General features: G+C 34.6%; 1 protein-coding gene across 3 annotated transcripts; it reads right to left on the bottom strand.

Moving 5' to 3' along the window:
* Positions 1-1905: 1905 nt before the first annotated feature.
* LOC18032011 (ferredoxin-dependent glutamate synthase, chloroplastic) lies at positions 1906-25364 on the bottom strand. Of its 3 annotated transcripts, none has more exons than XM_006421046.2 (33): positions 24943-25364; positions 23024-23336; positions 21030-21472; positions 20803-20934; positions 19392-19490; positions 18829-18899; positions 17775-17871; positions 16668-16760; positions 15677-15822; positions 14484-14643; positions 13751-13861; positions 13404-13619; positions 12663-12820; positions 11360-11489; positions 10369-10427; positions 10177-10282; positions 9456-9552; positions 9031-9146; positions 8717-8914; positions 8437-8547; positions 7899-8138; positions 7712-7810; positions 6996-7091; positions 6701-6898; positions 6516-6590; positions 6229-6357; positions 6035-6133; positions 4692-4834; positions 4494-4587; positions 3878-4116; positions 3714-3792; positions 3011-3094; positions 1906-2617 (listed from the first exon to the last, which is right to left on the bottom strand). In XM_006421046.2, exons 1-33 carry the CDS (start codon positions 25210-25212, stop codon positions 2456-2458), a joined length of 4863 nt encoding a protein of 1620 aa, XP_006421109.1. In that variant the 5' UTR covers positions 25213-25364; the 3' UTR covers positions 1906-2455. The 3 variants fall into 3 exon arrangements, with proteins under 3 accessions (XP_006421109.1, XP_024037267.1, XP_024037306.1); XM_024181499.1 differs by having other exon boundaries at positions 2448-2603; XM_024181538.1 differs by lacking the exons at positions 1906-2617; positions 3011-3094; positions 3714-3792; positions 3878-4116; positions 4494-4587 and having other exon boundaries at positions 4748-4834; positions 6243-6357.
* Between the last annotated feature and the right edge of the window lie 253 nt (positions 25365-25617).

The raw sequence follows: 25617 nt of genomic DNA, 5'->3' as shown, positions 1-25617 counted from the left end.
AAGAAATTGACAGTTACAAATTGATTTAGACTTTTACTCACCATCAACCGTTTACCGTTTAAATATCTTCACACTTAAGTCAGAAACAAATTAGAGTTGAAGCCGGTCACGGCTAACCACCATACTCTTATGTTTTAATCTAGGTTATTGGATATTAAAAGATGAGGTTTAGGGCTAAAAACCTAAAAACTTGTTCACAAAGAAACAAATGGTGAAGAATGAAGGTTTGTCTTATTGCAACGGTCGGAGGTGGAATAGCTGGTTTCAGTCGATTAAAGATAGACATGATAAAATCACCACACCGTACGGCTAACAACCACACTATCACCTTTTAATCTAGGTTATTGGAGAGTAAAAGGTGAAGTTTAGGGCCAAAAGCCTAAAAACTTGTTCACAAAGAGAAAAATGGTGAAGAATGAAGATTTGATTTTCCTTTATAAAGATGGTAAGGCGATTGTGTCGTGTCCGTCTATAATCGACTGACATAAACTATTCCACTTCCTATAATTGCAATAAGACAAAAGAAATGAATATTTGCTGATCCTTGAAAATAATAGCAGTTGGAATCCCATGTAATCTCTATATTCTATGTTTTTCTTCCCCCATTTTTTTTTTAAATGGGCTACTTTTACCATCCTGTTCTGAACAATGCTTTTAATAGGGTGAGCAAAATAGTCCGAGTCGGCCTAGGCCAGCGGATTTCGGCCCGACCCTCACTCATGATGACCTGGATAAGAGGTTAAGAAAAAAAGTTTGGGCTAGTCTCAGGTCCACTATTTTTTTAAAAAATAAATTTATAAATTAGAATAATATAACTATAATTAAAAAATAACATAAAAATAAAAAAACTTAAATTCTTAATTTATAAATCAATGATTATAAAAAAAAGTAAAATTATAATATTAAGTTCTCTCTTATTCGTTAATTAATTAAGAGAGTGCTTGAGTTAAAAAATCTAGTATTAAAAGATATAAAATTTCTAAGCCTTTATTACTTTATTTATTATTTTATTTTAAAATATTTATTTTTTTTATTTATGATTATAACAATTTGTTGATTATTAATTTATTTTAAAATTATAATAATTTAAAATTTTAAAAATAGATAAAAGTTCAAACCCGACCCAAGCCTACAATGGGCTTGCCCCAAGGCCAGCCCTCATGCTTTTCTTAAAGTGGGCTTTCAAGCCCACGCCCGAGCCCGCTTTTTGCATCCCTAATTTTCATTATTTTATCTGCCATATGTCACTAGATCTAAATATGCCCCCATGATGCTTTCTTAATCAACGTTGCATTACTGCATTTTTTACGTTGCATTACTGCATTTTTTTCTTTTTAACACTGATATTTATATTATAATTAAAAGTCTACTAATATTTAAATTAAGTTTATTTTGACACATTTTAAAATTCTACTCACTAATATTTAAGGGATATTTGCTCTACGTATATTGATGGAAGATATCTACTTCTTCCTAATTATATAATTAGGAGAAAAATATATTAAAGTATCAATCCATTGGTATTGATGATAAGATTAATTGCAAATCATAACGCAATTTCTGTATTTAAAAGAAAAAATCAATAATGCACTTAAAGCGATCATGTAAAAATAAATATAACTTTCTTTTTGACAGAAAAAAATAGATAATCTAATATGCTTAAATCAAATAATAATTTATGCCTAGCTCGAGGATCTATTACTGATATCTAGCCAAAATTCTCTTTTCAAGCCAATGTTTATTTCTTTTAAGTATACCAATAATATCTAGCTCGAGGATCTATTACTGATATCTAGCCAAAATTCTCTTTACAAGCCAATGTTTATTTCTTTTAAGTATACCAATAATATCCGTAGATTGTAACTTAAACAAGAAAAAAAAAAAAAAAAGAACAAAGGATTCATGAATGTTAAACTAATTGAGCCTTATAGAAAGATAATTACAACTGTCCTTGGCGGATATAAAGATCGAATTACTCATTGAAAAAGATCGAATTACTCATTGAAACAAGAAATATGGTTCAAGCGTTGGCCAAACCAAGATTGAAAGCTGCGAATACAAAGAAATGGGGATAAGAAAATCAATTGGATAAATACATAGCAAGGACCAGCACTTAAAAAGGCTACCAAGGTTTACAATTATTACAAAACCATATATGTAGCCCGACAAGATCGGAAAAACCTAAACTTACATTTACAGTCTACCACAATTCACTATACAACTGCTGTAATATTGAGGTAAGAATTCTCTTACCAACAGATCAATCCAAATATGATGTTTCTTTGCCAATAAATATTCAAAGCTGCTTTCATGCTGAAATTCGAGTCTCCCTCTCATCGATGCAGAATTCCAATTTCAAAATCAATCTCTCTGTTTGAATTGTACAAGGTGTGATTGGAACTTTCTGGCTTTGCATGCAGGCCTCGAGGCCATCATATAATGTCAAATTGTTGTCCTAAGCTGACTGCAATGTCACCTCCCCAGTAGCTGTTCTTACATACTCTGCACAAGCCTCTGGGGTGTCTTCTTCGCTAGGTGGAACCAGCTGCCAGAAGAGCGGTAGATACGTATCCCATTCCTTGAGAATAGCAGTGCCTTTGCTGCTGCCAGTTTTTTCCTTCACCAAAAAGGTATCAGAAAAGAATCAATAATACGATAGTCTGTTTTGAATTGGTTATCTTAATAGTAGTTTTCCATCAGGGAAAAAACAAAAGGTGCATATCAGGGGAAAACATTGCCAAAGGACAGCGTGGATGCCACAAAAGATTTAGATATAAACTAGCACAAACATGAGACCAAGGCCTAGCTAAACCGGTAAGTGGGCAGCCATACTAAGACTTAGGTTTGAGTCTCATGTAGTGTGCGTGTCTTTAATTAAATAAACAAACTGACACAAACATAAAATCTTCAAAAATACTTGAAGTTGGCAGAATTTCATAACTTCACTACACCATTATTTGACTATAATGTCAATGGCTAAATGCTCAGGCAGTTCATGTGGAACACTTACAACATGGGCTTCAATAAGGCTCTTCAACTGCATCTGGCCAACAGGAGCAATCACCCTCTGGACCTTCACTATCTCCTTATTGACCTGCTCAATACTTTACAGGTTATGATTTTGAAGTGAATTTACAGAAATGAAAAATAAATAACAAAAGAAAGCGACCGCATAGTTAAAAGAAAATGGCAGTACAATGTCAACAATTAATACTTGCTACAACGATGAAAATGGCTCAAAGAACTTGACAAAAAGGAAAATAACAAAAGATGAAAACTCCAAACATGCCCCTTCACAAAGTCAAGCTGTCAAAAACGCATTCACGCAGAAAGATAAATAAATGCAATAAATAGAAAAGGAGCAACACTTTTTCAAGACAAAAAGTTTTAATGACTTCATGCTATCATAGGTTCAGGCATGGAGAGCTTAGGTTTGTTGTGTAGAAAGAAAATTCAAAACTAACATAGGAGATTCAGATTCTAAGTATAGATGTGTTACAAAATCCAAGGAAAGATTGGAGCTAAATAAGGTTGCAGACTCGCAGCATAAATATAAAATGAGCACAAGTTTTGTACAAGTTTAGAACAATGTGCTAGCAATTTCAATTGCAAGAAGTTTTAAAAAGAACAAATATTTCTTTGTAGATATGAAAAAACTTCCAGCATAAAAGAGAGCAGACAGTGAAGGAGAGATCAAGACCATCAGCACAAACCTTGGGGATGAGAGTATCATCCTCATCAAGAATGTATGCCAAACCTCCAGTCATTCCAGCAGCAACATTTCTACCCACTCTGCAAAAGTAAAACATATGTGTTGCTGCAATTGATTTCCTTAAATTAGATTGATGATTGATGAAGGTTAAGAAATAGCACTCACTTTCCAAGTACAACGACACAACCACCAGTCATGTATTCACAACAGTGATCTCCAGTGCCTTCAACAACTGCTTGAACAAGTGAGTTTCTCACGGCAAACCTCTCTCCGGCTTTTCCTCTAACAAAGATTTGACCACCAGTTGCTCCATACAAGCATGTATTCCCCACTATTGTTGCTTCCTCAGGGCAAAATCCAGTGGTCTCAATAGGAGTCACTACAACCTCACCTCCAGCCATTCCCTTGCAACGTTTACATTGCTCATGTCAGATTTTTCTAAAAATAAAATATGAAAAATCAATCTATTTTCAAGCACAAAAATTAACATCAAACTTTTGTCCAAAGATCCGGATGCTAATCATCTTAATATGAAATAATTAAATAAATATCGAACTTGTCAATCTTGTAAAAACCCCAAAATGTCGGAGTTCATTGTCAAATGCAATTCTTAAAATCAGCCAACTGATGTCAAATCTCTCATCTTAAATGAAAACTATGTAAAATTCCGAAAACGTAAGCTCTTGACCTAACCAATTTGAAGATTAGGTGAACCAATTTACACTTTCGTAACACGAAAATCATAATAGTATATGAAGATTAAAATTTGTTTAGAGAATACCTTTCCCACATAATCATTGGCCTCTCCAATCAGGTGAATGTTCATCCCAGGTGTCAAAAAGCACGCAAATGACTGGCCAGCACTCCCAATAAATCTGTAGAAAAAAAAGTTATTCATTTACCTTGAAATGAGTAAAAACTTATCAAGTTACGCATCTTTCACTTTGTTGATATAAACCATCGTCAAGCCACATCTTACGTTATGTTTAGCTGCCCAGCAAAACCAGTGTCTCCATATTTCTTCGCGATCACACCTGCTATACGCCCACAAACAGCTCGGTCCACATTGTATATCTTACAGGTTTTGTGAACCACTTTCTCATACTCAATTGCATCAGATATCTGGATGATCATACAATAAGATCAAGAGTTTCCATCAGTGCAGTGCATAGCGGAGATCTTAAACATTAAGTAGCATCATTTGATGTATTCTATCTTTCAACATGTTTCATAATAACCATTGGATCAACAAATTGCAAAGTAGAAGTTCATGTTTGAAAGATATGATATTGAGATATAGTTTATTTCCTTCTCATTTCATATTGGAAATTTTATGAATTCATAGGTAAAAGATTAGTCCCTTTAGTTTCAAACACTAGGTAAACTCGGTTTCAGCATCTGTAATACCTGTATTATGCAAGCTACAAAGGGGGATACATGAAGAATGCTTTGGTTAAAATATAAGATAATTACATGTTCTTTTTCTAGTTTATTTAACTGGGTTGGGTCATACCCCAGCCCCCACAAACACAGTGGCAACTTTTCTAAATGACAGCACTTGTTGGAACAATAGAAACCCATGAATAAAATATGAATGCAGTTAGAAGGGATACAGCACAGTTAAATATTTCAAAGGATAGGCCAGTTGGTTGGCCTCTTGCTGCGGACGCAACAGATCAAGGGTTCATTTCAAAAATCTGAGTAGATACTTTCAATATGATAAAAAAATAAATAAATATTGAACTTGTCAATCAGTCTTATAAAAACCCCAAAATGTAGGATTTCATTAGAGTGATCCACCCCCACTATAAGGATAATATCAACCACCTGATATACATTTCTCCTATTCCATACAACTGTAGTTGCAATTAATGTTCATAAATCAATTTAACAAAATAACAAAATGGATTGATTGCCAAGAAAAGGAATATCTAGCAATCATGACTGTACGATCATCAAAACAAATAAAAAAGCACTGTTGTACTCAACAATTTAGTGCCCATCCTACTATTGTGCAATTGGCATCATCTTCTATCTCACTTCAATTGGCCTGCCATTGGCACTACTTTCTATTTCACTTTCTATAAAAATTACAATTGGCCTTGGCAAATGCACAGAACCACTATTTACCTATCTTTAGGCCTCTTATACTTTTCTATCATTATTAAACATATTTGACAAATTTGCATTAAAAACAAACAATACAAGTTTATTTATTTATTTTTCTCTAGTCCATCATTTAGAATGGTGAAGACCGCCCACCCAAGATCACCACTAGATCAACAACTAAATCGATGCTCACAATCATCAGCCATGAGTTACCTCAGGATCTGCAAGCAAAACCTCATCCAGTACAGGCCCATTCGTATGAACATCCTGATTCCTTATTTCCGTACTGCTCCATTTTGGCAATCCAACATTCTGAAAATAAATGTAGAAATATATTACAATTAAATTTCATAGGCATTTCCACAATAGGAAACACGGTGGGAAAATTAGTAATGAATTATACGCACTGAGAGAATATAACTGAGATCAAGATGCTGAGTTTTCACTAGAGAGATGTCCCGCGGCCTGAACAAATCTGTTCTTCCAATTACATCATCCAACTTCTCATAACCCAGTTGTGCCAACATGCCTCTAACCTAAACAACATTGTACAGAAAAGCATTGAAGAATACAGCGAAGGTGAATGCCATTTTATGTGGAATCATTAAGGTAATAGAACAGGAGATATGTACAGACAAAGTAAAGAAGAAAAACTGAAAACCATAAAAATAAAAAGAGTAGGCAGACGTATTACCTCCTCAGCTACATAAAGGAAAAAATTAACAAGATCACCAGGCACACCAGGAAATCGTGCACGCAGTTCTTCTCTCTGAAGACAAAGTGGGGGAAAAAAAATAAATAATGAAGATCACTACAGTTCCCAAAAAAAAAAAAGATCAAAAAGAAAACATAATAGAACAATAGGGTTTTCTTTCTCACTTGACTGGCAACCCCAACTGGGCAATTGTTTGTATGGCAAATGCGGGCCATAACACATCCAGTAGCAATCATTGCCACAGAACCAAATCCATATTCATCAGCACCCATTACTGCAGCCATTAAGACATCAACTCCACTTTTGAAGCCGCCATCAACTCTGAGAATTACTCTTTCTCTCAGTCCATTTGCAATGAGAGTCTGCAAAAGATTGCCATCAATCAATGTGCTCCTAAAGCATCTTATAAAAGAAGCAGAAGAATAATTGTCATAATTCAATACAGCATCAAATAATTACCTGATGCGTTTCTGTAAGTCCAAGTTCCCAAGGACCACCAGCATGCTTTATTGAACTAATAGGGCTGGCTCCAGTTCCACCATCATGCCCAGATATCTGCAAAAAGGGGGAAAATATAGATACATTAGGAAATAATATATGAATGGCTCCTCAGAGAAAAATGAGATACAAAGGATTATCAAACTGTGAATGCTGTTATGCCATGAGAGCAGCAAGTTATTGCCACAGTCGCACTTATTGCTCTGATGGCATAGCAAGAAGACAACAACATATGCGGATGCCGCAGCAACAATTCTGTATATGGCTTTAACAATTGCATATTGAGTGTCACTTTACCATGTTTCCTGTGGACACTGTCAATGATAAAAATGTAGTTTTACAATAATAAAATGCTATCTGGAAAATTACATTGATATATATACTCTATTGGTTCCTATTGTGCAGATATAATGCACCTTAGTTCTATACAGACCATGAACATTTTAAAGATTGGTTAAAGAAAATTTAGGTTTCAGTTACCAGATTTTGGTGATAACAACGATAAAGAACTGGTAACGATATTTCAGAATTTTATGAAATGCTTGGTTAACAAGTAAGCGATTATCAACTACTGAAATTCATGACAACTCAAATCACATTGACAAAGGTTCTCAAAATAAATTGTGCATAAAGATACAATGCTTGATACAGGTGAACAAAAGATCATGGGTGGATACCTGTATAATATCAGCATTACCCTTTGCAACCCCAGAAGCAACTGTTCCTATTCCAGCTTCTCCCACAAGCTTTACAGACACCTTAGCTTTAGGGTTAACCTTTTTGTTTAGCAGATGTCAGAGATCACTCTTAAGTGTCTGGGATATACATGTTACTAAAGAGATTCAAGATGCAGCAGAGGACTACCTGATGAAGGTCATAGATCAACTGGGCAAGATCCTCAATCGAATAAATGTCGTGATGCGGAGGTGGAGATATAAGTGGAACACCAGGTTTAGAATTTCTCAACCTTGCAATGTATGCACTAACTTTTTTCCCAGGCAACTGGCCTCCTTCCCCTGGCTTTGCACCTTGTGCAATTTTGATTTCCAGCTGATCAGCATTGGCCAAGAATGTTGGAGTTACACCAAACCGGCCTGAAGCAACCTGAAGAAGATGAAATGGGAGTCTTTGATTAAGAAATTGACTATAATAAGTGCACGAGCAAAAATAAAAGTTCTATCATCTTTCTCTTTTGAAAGAGGAAAACTGATAAACTTCTCCCCGATAACGACCATCACTGTTAGCATGCACTTCCATGAGATTAAGAACACTATTGCATCTCATAAGTTTTAAAATAGATAAACACAGGTACTTGGAGCTATAGTAAGTGTCATAGGAAAGACTGAAAAATTACGAAATAGAAGAGTTTTATATAATCTTTCGAGAGTAGGAGTGTCAGGACCTGTTTAATAGCACTAGTAGCAGTATCTCCATTTTGAAGACCTTTAAGGTGTGGTAGAGTTGGAGAGTACCCATCAACAACATCAGTAAGTGGGCTCCAGCGAATAGGATCCTGGATTAAAACAATTTAAAAGTTAAAATAAAAAATAAAAAGTAACTATTAGCATCAAAACGTTTTTGCTGATGTTTCATGGTCGCCAAAATATAAGCAAACTTTGACGAAGGTGAAAGTTTTTATGATAATTGTGCGTCATTTTACCCATAAAAAGTGAACAAAGTACCTCTCCACCTTCTCCTGAATTAGATTTCCCTCCTAGTCTATTCATGGCAATGGCAATGGCTTCATGGGTTTCTCTTGAAATTGCACCAAGTGACATTCCACCGGTACAAAACCTTTGAACAATAGTAGCAGCAGGTTCAACCCTTCCGACAGGAATAGGAGCACGATCACTTTTGAACTCAAGAAGATCACGAAGAACCTACAAATAAAGTTGAAAGATAAATAATATGTAGATTTCAAATAATTTAAAAAAGCTGGTTATCAGAGTGACCCAAACCAAAAAGAACAATATAAAACATAAAAATCAACACTCACATTCACAGGCCGGTTAGCCAAATGCTGCTGATAAATTGAAAAGGCATTTTCACTCTTTTGACGAACTGCTTTATGAAGCAATTTCGACATTTCTGGGTTGTTTCCATGATACTCTCCTTCAGAGCAATATTGAAAAATATGAAAGAGTATTAGAAAATACGTTCAAACAGTCTCACAACATTACAGATAAACAAGAATAATTAAATTCTGTTAACTACAAGCGATATTTAAATTTTCAACTGGACAGGCACGATTTCATTACACTAAATCTAATTCGCATCAGATAAAACTAAAGCAAGAAACTAATTTGCTCATGGCTAATAAAATTTACCTAGAATTTTAACTTTTTTCTAGGTTTTGGTTCAAACGACAGCTAATTTCATAAGAGCATGTAGAATTTAATCATGATTTACGAGAAGTTATACCTCCAGGTCTAAATTGTATAAATCCATAATTTTCTAATCTTTTTGCTGTATCTCCGGAGAAAGCCTTCACCCAGAAAGACAATGACTCCCTTGCCAGCTGCAATAAAGTAAGATTTCAGTAACAAAATTGAATGGACAAAGAAGTCAATAATAAAATGGATGTTAGAATGAAAGTAGGAAGAAATTTTTTTTAAGGTTTGCTGTATTATCAATCGAATAATCAAAATTTCCCTGCAAAGCAACCGGAACAACAGCTTCCAAAATCTGCAGTTAACTACCAGCAAGACAATCCAGAAAAAACAGGGAAATCACTATTACATAAATGTAGAAGAATAAATCAACCAGGAAGACAATCCAGAAAAAACAGAGAAATCACAATTACAGGAACTTAGAAGAACAAATCAATTAGCTGATTAAAATAAGGACACATAAGAAATCAATTTTATCACATATGAAAGAATTTTTAAGTCTTCCTTTGCAAATAATTTTCCACTCAATCTGGGTTAAAACTTAAACCCCAGGTATTCTCAGAATGGAGAAATCTAAGATACATGTTAAACATAAACTTTTCACGTGATCTCAAGTTAATTATAGATCAAAGCTCGTAGATATAATTGCATAAGGAATGTTCGTATCATGCAGAACCAATTTTTTTTTTAATCTTTAAAAAAAAAAAGGAGGAAGAAGAAGAAGATTAGCTTTAGTTTTGATGCATTCTAACCTCATCAAAAGTTAATCCGCCAATATTTGATACACTCCCAGAAAATGCAAGATCAACAACCTCCTTCCCTAATCCATATATCTCAAATATCTGTGCACCACAGTAACTGAATAACAAACATTAGTCAGTAAACTGTCAATGTATGTAAAATATAGAGTAATAAAGAAAAAAAAAATTGCTCAGATCTTCTACCTTGAAAGCAATGAAATGCCCATTTTAGAAAGAATTTTGAGAAGCCCAGATTTAACTGCCTGGAACAGTCATAAATTGTTTTAGATTAAATTAACATATAGAATAAACCAAAAAGAAAAAAACTAATTCAATGAGAACAATCATAGGTGGCTGGTGACGTGGGATTCAGGTCAAAATGCATTAAAACAGTCTTTCAAAAGAAAATGAATTCTCAACTGCTTAAATGTGTAGAGATTCCATGTCCGTGTTTGATATGAAATGGAAAAGATCTTTACAAAGAAAATGAACAAGAGGCCGACCACCCTTACAAATCTGAACCTCTCTCCCCTTTTAAATAGAGCTCCCTCTCTCAGTTGACCTCATTACAGACACCACAATAGTTTGAGACCCTTTCATGCATCGAAACAACTTTCAGTTGCTGCATTTCATTTACATTTTATATTATAGTGGCTGGCTCCAAAACATAAATACTTGAATTATTAAAAATTAGAAAACCTTGTAGCTAATCGTCTTGAGGAGTGCCCATGGTGTTTTTTTATGGCTTTGAAAACAACAAGAGTAATGTTGACCAAATACACTTACAGGATCAGAATGTAAAGAGACTTGTAATTGGAAAATAAAGAAACTACAATTTTTTTTTTTAATTTTTGATAAACCAGACTCCCGCACTGACTCGGACCATGGTAAGGCCCTATCATGCCCTAAACTAGGGGTCAGGCAGGCGCCCCAACCCCATAACCCATGAGAAACTACAATTGTTACTTGTCAGAACAACCATACTGAAAAAACAAATAAGAATAATGACGTGTAGCAAAAAGAGTAAAAATATTAGCACAAAACTATAAGAGACGTAAAAAAGGATTTGTCTTGCAGTGAAATTATTTTCTCCTGTAGTGCCAGTGTGCTATTTTTTGTGCACCTATCACTACTGAACAATAAATAAATAAGATAAGGCTTCACAAATTACTCAACCTATCAGAGGTATACTGACCTTACAAAAGTTCATTTGAGCCTGTTCGATTGTCACAGAAGGCATTTTCCCATTTCGCATCAAGTTCACAGTTTTACTGCTCAGACGCCACTGTCGACAAGTCTCTAGTGCCAAGTATGGACATACAGCACTGAAAAGACGATTTTAGAGACAGAAACTAGTGCATACTCAGTTAAAAACTCCCAAAAGAAAAAGTGATTTCAAACTTATTAAAACTAACGTTATAATCAATTCAAGTAACAAGACACAAAAAAAAAGAAGTACGATAAACATCAGCAACATAAGTTTCAATGGATATAAAACCCTTCAAGGTCATTCCATGCAGTAGATATGAAAAAGTTATAAATTGAATATAACTCTAGAGATTCCCGATTGCATAAACTCCATGCTTGACATGTGTGGAATATTTTTTTCTCTTAAACACAGAGTGAACCATCGAAAAAGTAGTATTTCGCTATTAGCTCAATTGCTTTAAATTGCCGTTTGAAGCTCTTCAACAAAATTGGAATCTCTTGCATAGTTCAAATTCTCCTATCTCTATATTTGTAGGGATGGCAGAAAAAGCCTGTCCAGCCTGAGCCTGGCCCGACCCAGCCATATTTTCTAAACTTGCAGGGCTGGGCTCATGCTTCGCCAAGAAGCCCAAGCCCAATCCGAAAGCCCAATAAATGCCTATAAAATTAAAAATATATATTTTATATTAATTAAAATACACTTTTTAATATTTATTTAACCCGCCCATAACATATATTTAAAGTTTTGAAACCTTTTAGCTAACTTTTAAAGCTTAATCTAATAAATACAAAACTTTATGTATTATAAATTTGTAAAATATAATGAAAAAAAATTCAAAAGGTGTATATTAATTTATTTTAATTAAAACAAAATGTAACACATAAATTCGGGTTTTAATCTTGGCTCGAAGAAAACCCAGCCCGACAAAGGACATGCCCAAGCCCGAGATTTTGCCAACCCTATATATTTGGGGATTGTTAGGATTTTGGGGGAGTTGATAAAACTTTGGCTTTATGGAAATACTGTGTGATGGCATTCTTTTGGGTTAGCGAGCAAGAAAGAAATAGAACAATCATTGAAGCCGTAGAAGGAGGAGAATGTGGATTTTATTGGGAAATGAGTTCAGCTTTTGGGGAATCTTTATAGGATTCAATATTGTTTAAGGGCCAGGATGCATCTTTTAGCTGTCTTAAATAATTGAGATGCTGTTATAAAGGGACAAAAAGTGAGAACCAAAAGTTCACCTCAGAATGTTTAATAAGGTTTCAAACAAAGAAAAAGAATTAACCTTGCTCCATATCCTATCAAACAGGCAAACTGATGTGTGCTGAAGCACTGAGCAGTGTCTGCTACAATGGAAGCTGACATTCGCAAACCATTCTGAATAAGATGCTGGTGTACAGCTCCTACAGCAAGAAGTATAGGGATTGCAGGACGAGTTGGTTCCTGGCCAAAAAACAGAATAAATAAGACATGCGTGGAAAAAGGAAAACGTAAAAATAAACATAATAAAGCTAAAAAGGGATAGCAGACCATATTAAATAACGGACAATAATAGAAGCATCAAACTCAGCAGGTCAACCTAAGCATGCTCCTCAAAGAGAGAATACAACAATGTGCTAAACTGTACAACAAAACACAAGTAGGTATGTGATGCACTCGTGTAAGCATGTGTCTGTGTACAAGAAAAAGGAGTGAACCAGTGTTTAGGTGGAAAATTGGAAATTAAAAAAAAAAGGGGTCAAACCATAACTCTAGCTTTTAAAACCATACAAAACTTTTCTCTAGCACAATCAATGATGCAATGATGCAATTATGGAGAAACAAGCAAAGTTGGCAGCATCCTTACTACATTCCGATGACATAAAAATCAATAGAAACTATACGCTAAAATCATGTCTTATAGAGTGATCAGCGACAATATAATGAAACAGTAGCTGATTCTCACAGAACCAGTGAGTCCTAAATAGGTGAGGACTGGAAAGTAAAAGTTCCATGTGAATACACAAATAAAATTAAAGAAACTTACAAGCTCATCAGCACGGTCAGACAGAACAAGCAGTTGGGAACCATTTCGAACAGCATCATCAGCGGCTTCACATAGTTTATAAAGTGTCTTCTCCAAGGAACCTTCAATTCCTTTACGTATATCAAAAAATGTAGGTAAGACTTGAGGTTTCAAGAGTGGATCCTTGAGCAACGACTCCAATTCTCCTTCATTCAGTACAGGACTAGAGAGAATAACCTAATTTAAATATCAAAAGAAACAAGACACTCCCAGATGAATAAACTTTTAAACAACACACAGTTTGTGAAATTCAGCAAAGCATAATAAACACCAGTAGACTGCAAGGCAGAAAGAACATGCCGACAAACCTGGGAAGCATTTTCAGGTCCCGCCTCCAAGATGTTGCCTCTTCTCCCAATGTTTACTTCGAGAGACATAACTAATCCTTCTCTTAGAGGGTCAATAGCCGGATTAGTAACCTGCACATACACGGTACAGAGCAATTAGCAAAAGCAGGAAAAGAGAGGGGGGGGAAACATATTATTTTACATACACAGAGTTAATCATAAGGCATGGCAAAAATTAAGAAATAAAATCAAAATGTGTAACAAATAAGTGCAAAACTTAAATTTACAAAACTATAACACTAGTAAATTGTTAATCATAAAATTCACAATTCGTTACAGATAATACTTATATCTGACATTCAGTATGTATTATTAATGAGAATGTGTAACAACAAATACATACTTCTAATTCTAGTCAGAAATACATACTTCTAAGATCAAATTTATAACATTAACCATTCAATAGGAAATTTGAAAACATTCTCATTAGTTTAAACATGAGCTGCAAAAACTCATCTATATCTCCATATTGAATTCAGTGAAAAGCAGCTGCTATATTGGTAATACCAGCAGAAAATCAAAAATGCGATGACAAAACTAAGCACCAGCTAAAATCATACAAAAAAAAAGTCAGATAAAAGGGGAAAAAAATCTAATTTTGAATCGCAAAAAGCTGAACACCAAATAATAATCAGTTAAAGGAAAAGGTTCCAGTAGGTAGAATTCATCCAGAATCATATTGTTTTGAGCAAACCTGAGCAAACCGTTGCTTAAAATAATCGTAAAGCATATGTGGCTTCTGTGACAAAACTGCCAAAGGAATATCATCTCCCATGCAAAATGTAGGCTCTTTCCCTTGTGCAGCCATAGTCTCAATAACCATTTGCACATCCTCACTAGAATATCCAAATGCCCTGGTCCATCAAAGTGCAAAATGATAAGAACCATTCAAGAGGTGAATTATTCCATAAAATAAGAGTACAGATTTTACATCATCCCTGATGAAGAATGCATCAATAGGGATATATAAACCCAATTCCATTTGCCACAAATTACACAAAAACAACAGGACACTTTCCATGCTAGTTTATCCAGAGTTCAAAAGAAATGTGTTACACTGCTAAGCTTGCCAACAAATACCAACTAAAAGTAGTTTTCTTTCTTTCTTTCTTTCTTTTTTTTTGTGTAAAGCGCATGTGTGTGTATCTGCATAAATATTCAAAGAATGACCCAAAGATTTACCAAACAGTCCTATCATCATTAATTCATCAAATTTTTAGAATTGAATACCAGAAAAAGAAAAGGTCCAGCAAGAATCTAAAAACATACAAACAAATACATGGACCCAAACACAAGCCTAATTTTGCTTTGTGCTACCATATAATTAACTTAAATAAAGGGTTCCAAAACAAGGCCTCTTGATCATCCCTATAACATGTTGAGACATAATTAATTCTAAAAGTTGAAGCTGATAAGAAAAAAGACCATCAGTATATTTTAAACTCTGACAAAACTTCAACCAAGTTTATCCTTATCTCAGCTTAATTTACTCCTAGACAACTTGGATTTTAATTTGTCATAATCTTTATATGAGGGCACTTCAAGAAGCATGTATGCACATTACATTCATGGTCTTTCATCTCCCATCTAAGTAATAAACCCATCATACGTCATATATATGACGGCAGACCTACACGGTTAGCGTACATGAGAAAAACCTTAGAAATCAATAAGCAAAAAGAAAAAGAAAAAATAAAACTAACTTGCAATTGCAGAACACAGACAGAACTTAAAAAGGGAAATTATATGCATTGTCAAAGGAACTCCAGCTGGAAAGCTTCGAACACAATTCACAAGAGTGAGATGAATCCTAAGGCAATCATCTCTTATTAGAACAATGCTATGATCTGTACCACACTTAAGTCAGCCGAAAAAGTCTTAACTTACTGTTGATGTCTTAAGATTGCTTCATTGTCCATAGCTGTAGCCGAGAAGAAGTTTACAGGCTTCAAGGTTCGCAGGTTTTCACTGACCCACTTTCCATAGGGATTTGAAGCAGCTACTCGCTTTTTAACCTCTGTATTCTCAAAAACCTATGAAATGAATGTTTCAGAAACAAAATTAAATTTTAACACTGTGTAACCCTGAAACTTCTTGCATTCTTTCAGAATCAAATGCCATCATTTGGTGAAAGCAAATTAAGAGGAGAAACCAAAAAATTAAAGTTAAAAATTAAAATCCTTCATAAACAAATATTTAGGACGTAAGGAGGGAATGAAAAGTGCATTCATAACAGAGTACAGCTTCATTTTCTTTTATAAAATATGATAACCCTAGGATCACCCAAGGGAAGAAATTAAATAACTATACCAATTAATCAAAGCTTCTTACTATTGGAACACACGAACAACACTTGACAGCTCTGAAGTTTGTTTTGAGCCAATAGATAGTCCCCATAAAATGCATGTCAACTACCCTACAGAGCATTCAAACTGGAAAATCATGGTCAATTTTACTCTAAATTTTCCAAACCCAGCTAGTTAACATTGTATGTTAAAGACTTAGAGCTGACTTTCATGTGATGTAACTTCTGGTTTGCAAAGGACACCATTAGTTATCCGACTATTCACAGACATGAAATATATCTTAAAAAGTAAAAGAATCAAGGGTGTATGCTACCAATGACAATACACATAAAAAGGCAGAAGGCAACAAAATAATTAACAATTCTCGAGTCTTTTACAAACTCCAAAAGAAAACTTCATTAACCAATATGTGGACTTCAAGGGAAAATAAAAGTTAAATTAAACACTTCAGAAGTTCTTCAAGCTGGATGATATTGGTAAATGATATTTAATAGTTTTTGAAAACACAACTACTTCCTTTACAAAAAAGTGTACATGCACCAAGTAAAACAAAATGAAACTGCTGCACAAACCTGACCACTCCGCAAATCAACCGCTATCATCATTCCAGGACCCAGACGGCCTTTCATGGTGACTTTTGCATCATCAATCGGTAAAACACCAACCTAGATTGGAGAAACAGAATAATTGGTACCTCATTTACTATGATTCCAAAATCACCAGAGTTTCAAAACATTTAACACAGAACAATAGGTCAAACACGTTAATTATATATGGCATAACAATTAATGAAGCAACTGATGATTGGTGGAATGGTTTTCAAGTAGCTTTTTTTTGGCTGGCCACCCAAGTTCAAGCCCTAGGGAAGGTAAAGGCTAAGATATCAATTTGGGCTTTGCTCCCCACGCCCAAATAAAACACCTTTTCTTTAAAAAAATAAAATAAAACTAAATGATGCAACTGCTTTCAAACCAAATATGACTTAAATAGTATAGACCAAGTGTAAATAATTTGCTAATATGGCCTCTTTTCACATGTAGCTATTTCCTTTCAAGAACGAAGTCATTAGGATATCAAGCTTTTAGTAATTGAACATTATACTTGTTGGAAAGTGGTATGTTAGGAAGTGTAGGAAATAATAATTGTTATCTAGCTACAATTAGTAAACAGCTGTTAATTAACTATTATTAGTGGTTGAGTGTCAGTAGATAGTGGTTAGATTAATTAATATTTGGATGTTAGTAGTTAAGTTAATCTACACACACACACACATATATTCACTTAATCACTGTAAATGAGATAAGCAGAGAAATAAAACATCTTTTCTCTTCACTTCCATTTATATTTTTGCTCCAAGACTAACCATTTAACCTTTTGACTTTCCCAAAGCCATAAATTATATATGTAGTACTTTGAAATGTGTACGTAATTTGAACCTTTCTCTTTTTTACCATAATGTCATTAGCTGATTTTGATGTCTTTCCTTTTAATGAAAGTATTATTTAGCTTTCCTGTGGGATGTGCAGCTGTTAGCCCGTATATGTTAAACAGTAGAACACAAGTTTCCAGAGCCAATAAGTCAAGAGCACAGCTTGGCAGAGTTGTGAACTAACCACTCAACCCCTAAGTCAATTCACAAATAATTGGTTATTGCAAATAAAAGAAGATAGAGAATGCACCTCAGAAGCAACATAGACCACATTGTCAATTGTCCGCCAATACCTAGCAGGGCGAAGACCATTCCTATCAAGACAAGCTCCAACAGTTTTTCCATCACTGTGCAAATGAATTAAAACCAACTATTAGAAAGGAGGAAATTAATCTGGAAGGGATGGGAATTAAGGGGGAGAAAGGGCACAGGGACGCAAAAGTAGACTAAAATGCATGAAAGAGATAGAAGTCTTCACAAGAATGATTGGGATTCCAGGTTATTGGTAAAAAGGTTTTGGTCGTTGAAAGTCATTAAGGAAGCCCAAAGCACTAGCAAATTTTCATTGATCAAAATTAATTCAAAGTCGAAGATAGTATCATATAACGGAGAATAGTCCATAAAAAACTTTTATTTTTAGTTTCATATTGCTTTTGCACACATAAACTAGATAACACTGGTATATGTTATTTATAAACTTTCCATCCAGCAGCATATCTACAACAGTTCATTTCACATAGCAGATTATAACTTTGTGAAATCGACTATAGCTTTACTAACATCAAATAGAAAATTAGTGTCTGAAATTCTTGTATGGCCATTACTGTGCATTTGTCAACTTTAGTCATAATCGTTGCATACAGAATGACTACACTGTTCTTTTTGCACTGGTTAGCCTTGATTGAACTCCTTTCAAAGCAGGTTCCAAATTGTGCCTATTTTCATATTGTCCACAGTTATTCCTTTAACCAAACAATGACAATGACACAAATCCACATATTTATCAGTGCTTTAATTATTTATAAATTTCCAATTTTTAGGCCTTGTTTGGTTTTGTGGTTAAGTAGTAGTAGCTTAAACTCCTGCAGTTGTGGTTTGGAAGCTAGGTTGATTTTATCCCACAGATATATGATGGAAAACCTATGATGTCTTTACTATTATTGTCAAATTATTAGTTAAAGCCATATGTATTTAACACTATCAATGTTTATTTCATAGATACGGCTTTTTTTTAGGCCACAGCACCCCAGTAGCAAACAAGGCTTTAATTAGGAGAGGCTAATAAATGCCAAAAGTTACGATACCTGAATAAGAGTAATGCAGGCCCATCCCAAGCTTCCATCTGACCTTTGTAGTAGTCGTAAAAATCAATCACCTAAGGAGAAGTGAAAAAATGCATTATTGGCCTGTCTAGCATAAAATAAAATTACATTATTTTTAAAATCAGAAGGTGAGAAAGTTAGATTAGAACAATTGAGTGCATGCCACTGATTCAAGATAAAAATTGTTATAAGCACAATATGAAGGGGGAAAGAGGAATGATAAGAAAAAGTCAATTGAAGCACGTAGCAACTGCACAAACATGATGGTGTACAATAGGACAAATTTTAAGACCCAAGTGGAGCTGTACAGTCAGAAGAATTCATTTATATAACACCAGATAGTCAGGATCAAGACTTCATTCAATTGGTTGTTTCTAGCAATAAGCAATGAATATATTTTGTAATGCACCAACCAGTTGTAACCCAAAAAATTAGTCAATTTTAATTTAAAAATGGAGAAATCATCAATGCACTAAAATAGAAGATATTTTCAAAAATCAGAATCTTAGAAGCATATAAAACTTCAAATCATCAAAAGAAAATACCTCAGGATATTTTATCGACAAAGTCGGATGATTTTTGTATGCCTCTGGGACAAGAATCATTAAAGCTTCATCAGGAGTACGACCGCTTCTTAGTAACAACTGAACAAAAAAATGAATGAAACTAGTTAAATTTTATTAGAAATTGGATAATCATGAGGGCACAATAGAACCAACCAAAGCACAGGTGTTCAGTCAAGGTCAAGGACTTGCCACAAGCACTGAAAGGTGAAAGGAAAGAACATATTTAGCATGGATCATATTCAAAACCATGCTCTTCGCAGAACCAGTCCAGGGAGTGATAGTTTGGCAAGATATTAAATGGATCTTTTAAAACAAGAAATAACCGGTGTATTTGCAACAAGCTTTTGTTCCTGAATTGCTAGGGGTTCCTTCTTTCTCACCTTCTGACGGATGAGGTCGTTATTTAGCATTGCTCTTTAAAGAATATGATACATCTGGAACCATTCATGTGCACAAGAGAGACAATGCTGTTGGTGGGGTTGCTTGACTTGGAAAGTTTAGGTAGATCTGTGAGAGAGTGGTGCTGCATCTTGAGGGTAACTTTTGAAGGAATTTAGGTTTGAGGAGTTATATTATGCATGCAGGTGTTATTCTGTGAATCAGTACAAGGCCTTAAAAGGGACAAGAAAGTTTTTCAAATCAGGACAAATAAGTAAACTAATCCTATCCTAATCACAGAAGTGATCTTCAGGAAATAATAGAAAACCAGCTAACACAAACTGCTATACATGTCTAATTTGCAGCCCTCACTGATTCTCAAATCTTCCACCATATTTAGTTTGCTTAAATTTGATACATGGAGTCCTTAAAAGGATATATATCAAGCTTCTCTGGTCAAATTCATGAAGGGAAAACATAAACTGCAGATGGAAATTTTAAATGAGATCCTGGAATACTAGAAAAACTCCATTTGAGTGATGTTTTTAATGGTGACAGTCAACTAACGTGTGGACCCAAAAAAAAAATGAATGGAAACAAAGACTAGCAGACAGTTCCATTAAAGCTGCCTGGAAGGCTGAATCATCTCATTAAGAATATGGCATGCTGAATCATCTCATTAGGAATATGGCATATTCCAAGAGTCCCCTAAAGAAATCAAATGAGTGAGAACAACTATTTCCATATAAATTTTGAGAGATCAGATAAATGATAGTTTTCTCCTGTGTTCGTATAAGAAAATTTTTATTAGCATTAAGAAAGAAACTGTAAAAATATCAGGGACTCTGCCCTAAAAGGGGGGGGGGGGGGGGGAACACAGATTCTGGACACATTTTGAACTTTTTTTTTCCCATATCTTCGTTGCAGTCATATATTTCAAATGACTCATCGTTAACAAAAACTACTAAAAACAAACTCTTTGCAAATGTATGAAACTTAAAACAATGCGTACTTCTGCTGTACTATCAAGATTTGCAGAGTCTGAGGCCTTTGGGTTGCCGAAAGGACGAATTTCATTTTCACGACCACGCCAAACAGGAGACTTCAATGAGGCTTCGCGAGATTGCATCCAGTTCAAGTTTCCCTACATTTATATTTCAGCAATTGATATAAATAGACCTGCTACTATACGAAATATACAGCATATTCTTTCAGCAAAGATACTTCAAGAAATCATACCTGTATGGTATTGATCTCTCCATTATGACCAAGCAACCTCATGGGTTGGGCAAGAGGCCATTTGGGGCTAGTATTTGTGCTATACCTCCGGTGATAAATAGCAAAAGAGGTTTTATAGAGCTCATTCTGCAAGTCACCATAAAACAACCCAAGAACTTCAGAACGAAGCATGCCCTTGTAAACAACTGTTTGGTTTGACAAAGAGCAGAAATAAAGCTCATTCCCGCAACTTTCCAACGCTGCTGCTCTTTCTATCAATTTCCGGCAGATGTACAGTTCGCGTTCAATGTCATCAACGCTCTCTTCTTTAACAACTTTAACAAACACCTGCTGTATATTGGGCATTGTTTCTTTTGCGTAATAACCAACTACAGATGTATTCACAGGAACAGGCCTCCATCCAAGCACCTCAAGGCCCTCTTGTCTAAAAGTATTTACAATAACTACAGAAGCAAAAAAAGTGTGTGGTCAAACAACCAATTAGGAATTTAAACAACCGAATACTCCATATAGAGAGATTCACAGAGAATGTACTGCCCATTAATAAAATTAATGTATGAGGCTAGATACAGATCAATGCTTTGAAGATTCGCGCTACATCAACTCTAAGTTGTATCATTATTTCTAATAACAGCAGAAACGGAAGCTCTCAGTAACAGTTAATCATATGTGCATTGGCGCATGGTAAAAAGGAAAAACTACTAGTCTCTGAAAAAGTCCTAAAGACAAGAAGCAAAGAGCAACCTCAATCCAAACAAAAATAAACTAAGGAATCTACAATTACTAAGAAGATGGCAGCATAAATGGTTCAAGGTTCCACGACACTGCACGTGAAAAGAACAAAACTGAGGTACAAACAAGTTCAATTCCAAGAGGTATACCATTTACATCTCCCAAGTTAATAAGTTCAATTCCAAGAGGTATACCATTTACATCTCCCAATTTATTAACTTCTCATAGCAAAACCATTCACATTGTTAATTTCTTCTTGTCTAAGCTGGACATTACAGCATTTTTCTGAAGAATTAACACTAAACTGGCTTCAATAGTTAAATCACACAGCTGCATAATTCCATGTTTCAGCAGCTCACTAAAAAAATGTACTCTGCATTGACTAATTTCAGACAGAGTTTGAGCACATCTCTGAATCTGCTATGATCCAGCTAATAATCTTCCATGAAATTAATACAACTACAGAAGACTATAATTTTCCCTTTTTTATAAAAAATAAGCAGGTTACTTCAAGTAGCCAATATAGGAGCATGCATATGATTATTATCAACAGCAGTATCGAGAAGTCCAGAAATTCCAGTATCTATTAAGAGACGAAAAAGACTAACTTCAGCTCAGAAGAACATCAAAACTTCACAAAAGAGAGTAACACAAACCCGCTTTTATAAGTTGTAAAACTCTCAATTTTTAACAAACTTTCCATCAGTTAAGCACTCAAATGGATCACAAACTGCGATCTTCAGGTCCTCCATCTTTTTGTTTCAAATTCTATTGAACTTTCAACACAAATGTGGAACAGGAGAGCATGTTCATCGGGATTCTGACACTAATTAGACCTCTGAAATAACAAGAATTTTCTTGACTCAAGCAGTGCCACTTTGTTAGCATGGGCTTCAAGAAGGTGCAGTGTCTGATCTTCTGATTTCTACTCTTCCCAAATAATGATAATCAACTCCATCCAAAGTTCAATACAGATACTAGCACAGCACATAGAGTAAACCTCTATCCTCCTCAATTGAAACCAAATATCATTTAGGATATTTAAGCTAATATAGAATGCATAAACCTTATGCAGAACATTTAGAAAATGCAAAAGGAAGCATCAAATAACCATTGATGCACGATGTGCTCATATCAGTAATAACAAATAGAAAATGATGCAGAACTGTGAAAACAAAATTTTTGTTGCCTCAAATAACAATTCGTGCACACTCGATCAATGCAATCGCAAGGAAAGAAAATTAGATAAAATGAACAATCACCTTCTTTGGCTTTCTTCATAAGATCATCATCTTTGGGAAAGAAAACCATTCCCACACCAGTGTGCAACTTATCAAAGGAAGCAATCCCTTCATTTTCAGCCCAATTGTTAAAAAGATCCCATGGAATTGAAGTCATCAATCCTGAACCATCACCAGAATCATTATCTGCTCCACAGCCCCCACGATGTTCCATGCAGCCAAGAGCTGTAAGAGCATCCTTAACAATTTCATAAGATGCTTTGTTTTCCAAATGGGCAATAAAACCAACTCCGCATGCTCCTCTTTCTGAAATTACGTCCTCCAAGTTGGCAACCTGCCGATCATGATATTTGTACGATAAGCACATGAAATAGTTGATTTCAAAGCTTAACAAATGAATAAAACATCAAATAATATCAAAACAGAGACTAGGGGCTATTGGCAGAGAACCACACTAGGGGTAAAAAGGGAAAATATCCAATAAAAGCAACAAAGACAACATATAATTAGAATGAGTGCATAAGAACACATTATTTAAAGTAAAAGCAAAAGACAATGTTACAAAAAAAGGACAATGGTTATACCTCTATCCAAGATACTTTGTCCAGAAATAAACATAATCCAGTAATAATGGCTTATTGTCAGTATGAAAATTCAAAGTTTGCATATCTTACTCAAGGATCAAACAATAAAATGAATTACGCGAAGGACATCAGAGATGCTAATAGATTTTTCTCTTTTGCATCTAATAAGTAATAAAGATTCAGAGCATGCTGAAAAGCAAGAGCACAGTACCAGCACAATAAGTACATGCACAAACAGAAAAGCTAAATAAAACATAAAAAATTACCAAAGTCAAAAAAATACAAAGATTTAATTATATAAGATCCAGAAAGATCAATAAAATTAAGGAGCAAATAGCAATCCAACAGAACAGTTTCCTTAAGAAACCAGAACCTTATTTTACAGCATTAAATACAATTTATCCATTTTCTTTTAAATGACACCAGATAGCCCATCCAATTACCACTTCCAACTGCACTGCCACTTCTTGTTCCACCTAAACCTTATTCCCATCATGCCAACATCTCCGATACTAAAATTGGTTAAAATGCACTTAAATTTCATTAATGTAAACATCAAATATCACAAACCCCTAGTTAATGGGCAATGCAGCATGAGACAATTAAACCAGTAACATCATAAAAGAAACAAAATACTACGTCTTCAACCATTTCCTCTGCACATAACATAATATCAAAACTTTGGTGAATTGCTTTCCTTCGTTCACAGCATCCCCTCAAAAGACTTTCATAACTATTTTCTAGTTCCTAACATTATGCCCAACCTTGTTTGATAATATTAAACCAGAATGAAATTCAATATATATAAAAAGGAATATAAAAAAAGCACATCATTATATTCAATTTCTGTTACGACCGGTAGCTTAAATTTCTTGATTTTGATTTTTTTTTCAACTAAAGTACTTTAGTTAGTTATTCAAAACTACTTGCTCTGCTTATGTTGGCTATCTAAAAAATAAAATAAAAAATTAATCTTAATATCTAAACATAGTCTAGTAGCATTCTGTAACAGAGATTCTCACTTCTAAAATCAAATAAAATCATTCTTCCGTCAGAATGATAACCAAACAGCGTTTTAGTTCGTTTCAAGAAATACAAACATCTCATAATGCACAACGCATGCTCAGAACAACAGTTGCAGTTTAAGTAGGCAGAATTTCATATATAAAACAAATGAAAATGCATTATTTATTAATAATCATAGAAGCCGAACAATAAAGGAATGAAAAGAAAGGAACATTAGAGAAACCGAGGAGATACGTCCTTCTGTTTTTTATTTTTCAACTGTGTTTAATTTTAAGAAATAAAAACGACGCAGTATGATCGACTGTTTCCAAATTAAGCATTCACACGAACCTTTGGTTTGGAATCAGATTGAGGAGCAGAAGTGGTGCGCTCAAGATCATGTACAGCTTTAACAGACGACGATGTTTTCTTATTCAACAAACGAGAAAATACTGTTTGATTACAAGAAACGCCGATTCTCCGTCTGATTCTGTTGGATTGACAATAGAGACCGACAAAATCAACAAAGAGCAAGTTTTTGTTTGATGAAAGAACCGAACTCGGCTTTGTAGCAGCGCTGAGATGAGCAATGACGGGTGAGATTGATGATTGCAAGGCCATGTTTGGTTGAAGAGAAAGTGTGAGTGAAAATAATGGCAGAGAAAGAAATATAAGGAGGAAACTAAATGTGGATTTGAGAGAAGATAAAATGACCGGAAATACAACCACAACCACCCGAGCCTCTTCTCTGGCCTCTACTTCTTCCTCTTTGCTCTTTTCTTTATATATATATATATATATATATATATATATATATATATATATATATATATATTTTAATGATTGATTGATGTATCATTTACGAATATATATTTAAAATTGACACTGACTGTCTAAGCGTTTATTTCTTTACCTCCCACGGGAGTCTAGACACCTTTTACGGGGAGCGCGTATCTTACCTTCAATGTATCTTACAATTTTTGTCTTATTCTTCTTTGTAAATTTCATACAAGTCCTTTAATTGGT

This window comes from Citrus clementina, unplaced genomic scaffold, assembly GCF_000493195.1.
Source record: "Citrus clementina cultivar Clemenules unplaced genomic scaffold, Citrus_clementina_v1.0 scaffold_9, whole genome shotgun sequence".
Taxonomy (NCBI): domain Eukaryota; kingdom Viridiplantae; phylum Streptophyta; class Magnoliopsida; order Sapindales; family Rutaceae; genus Citrus; species Citrus x clementina.
This window is presented reverse-complemented; position numbering and strand designations above follow the sequence as displayed.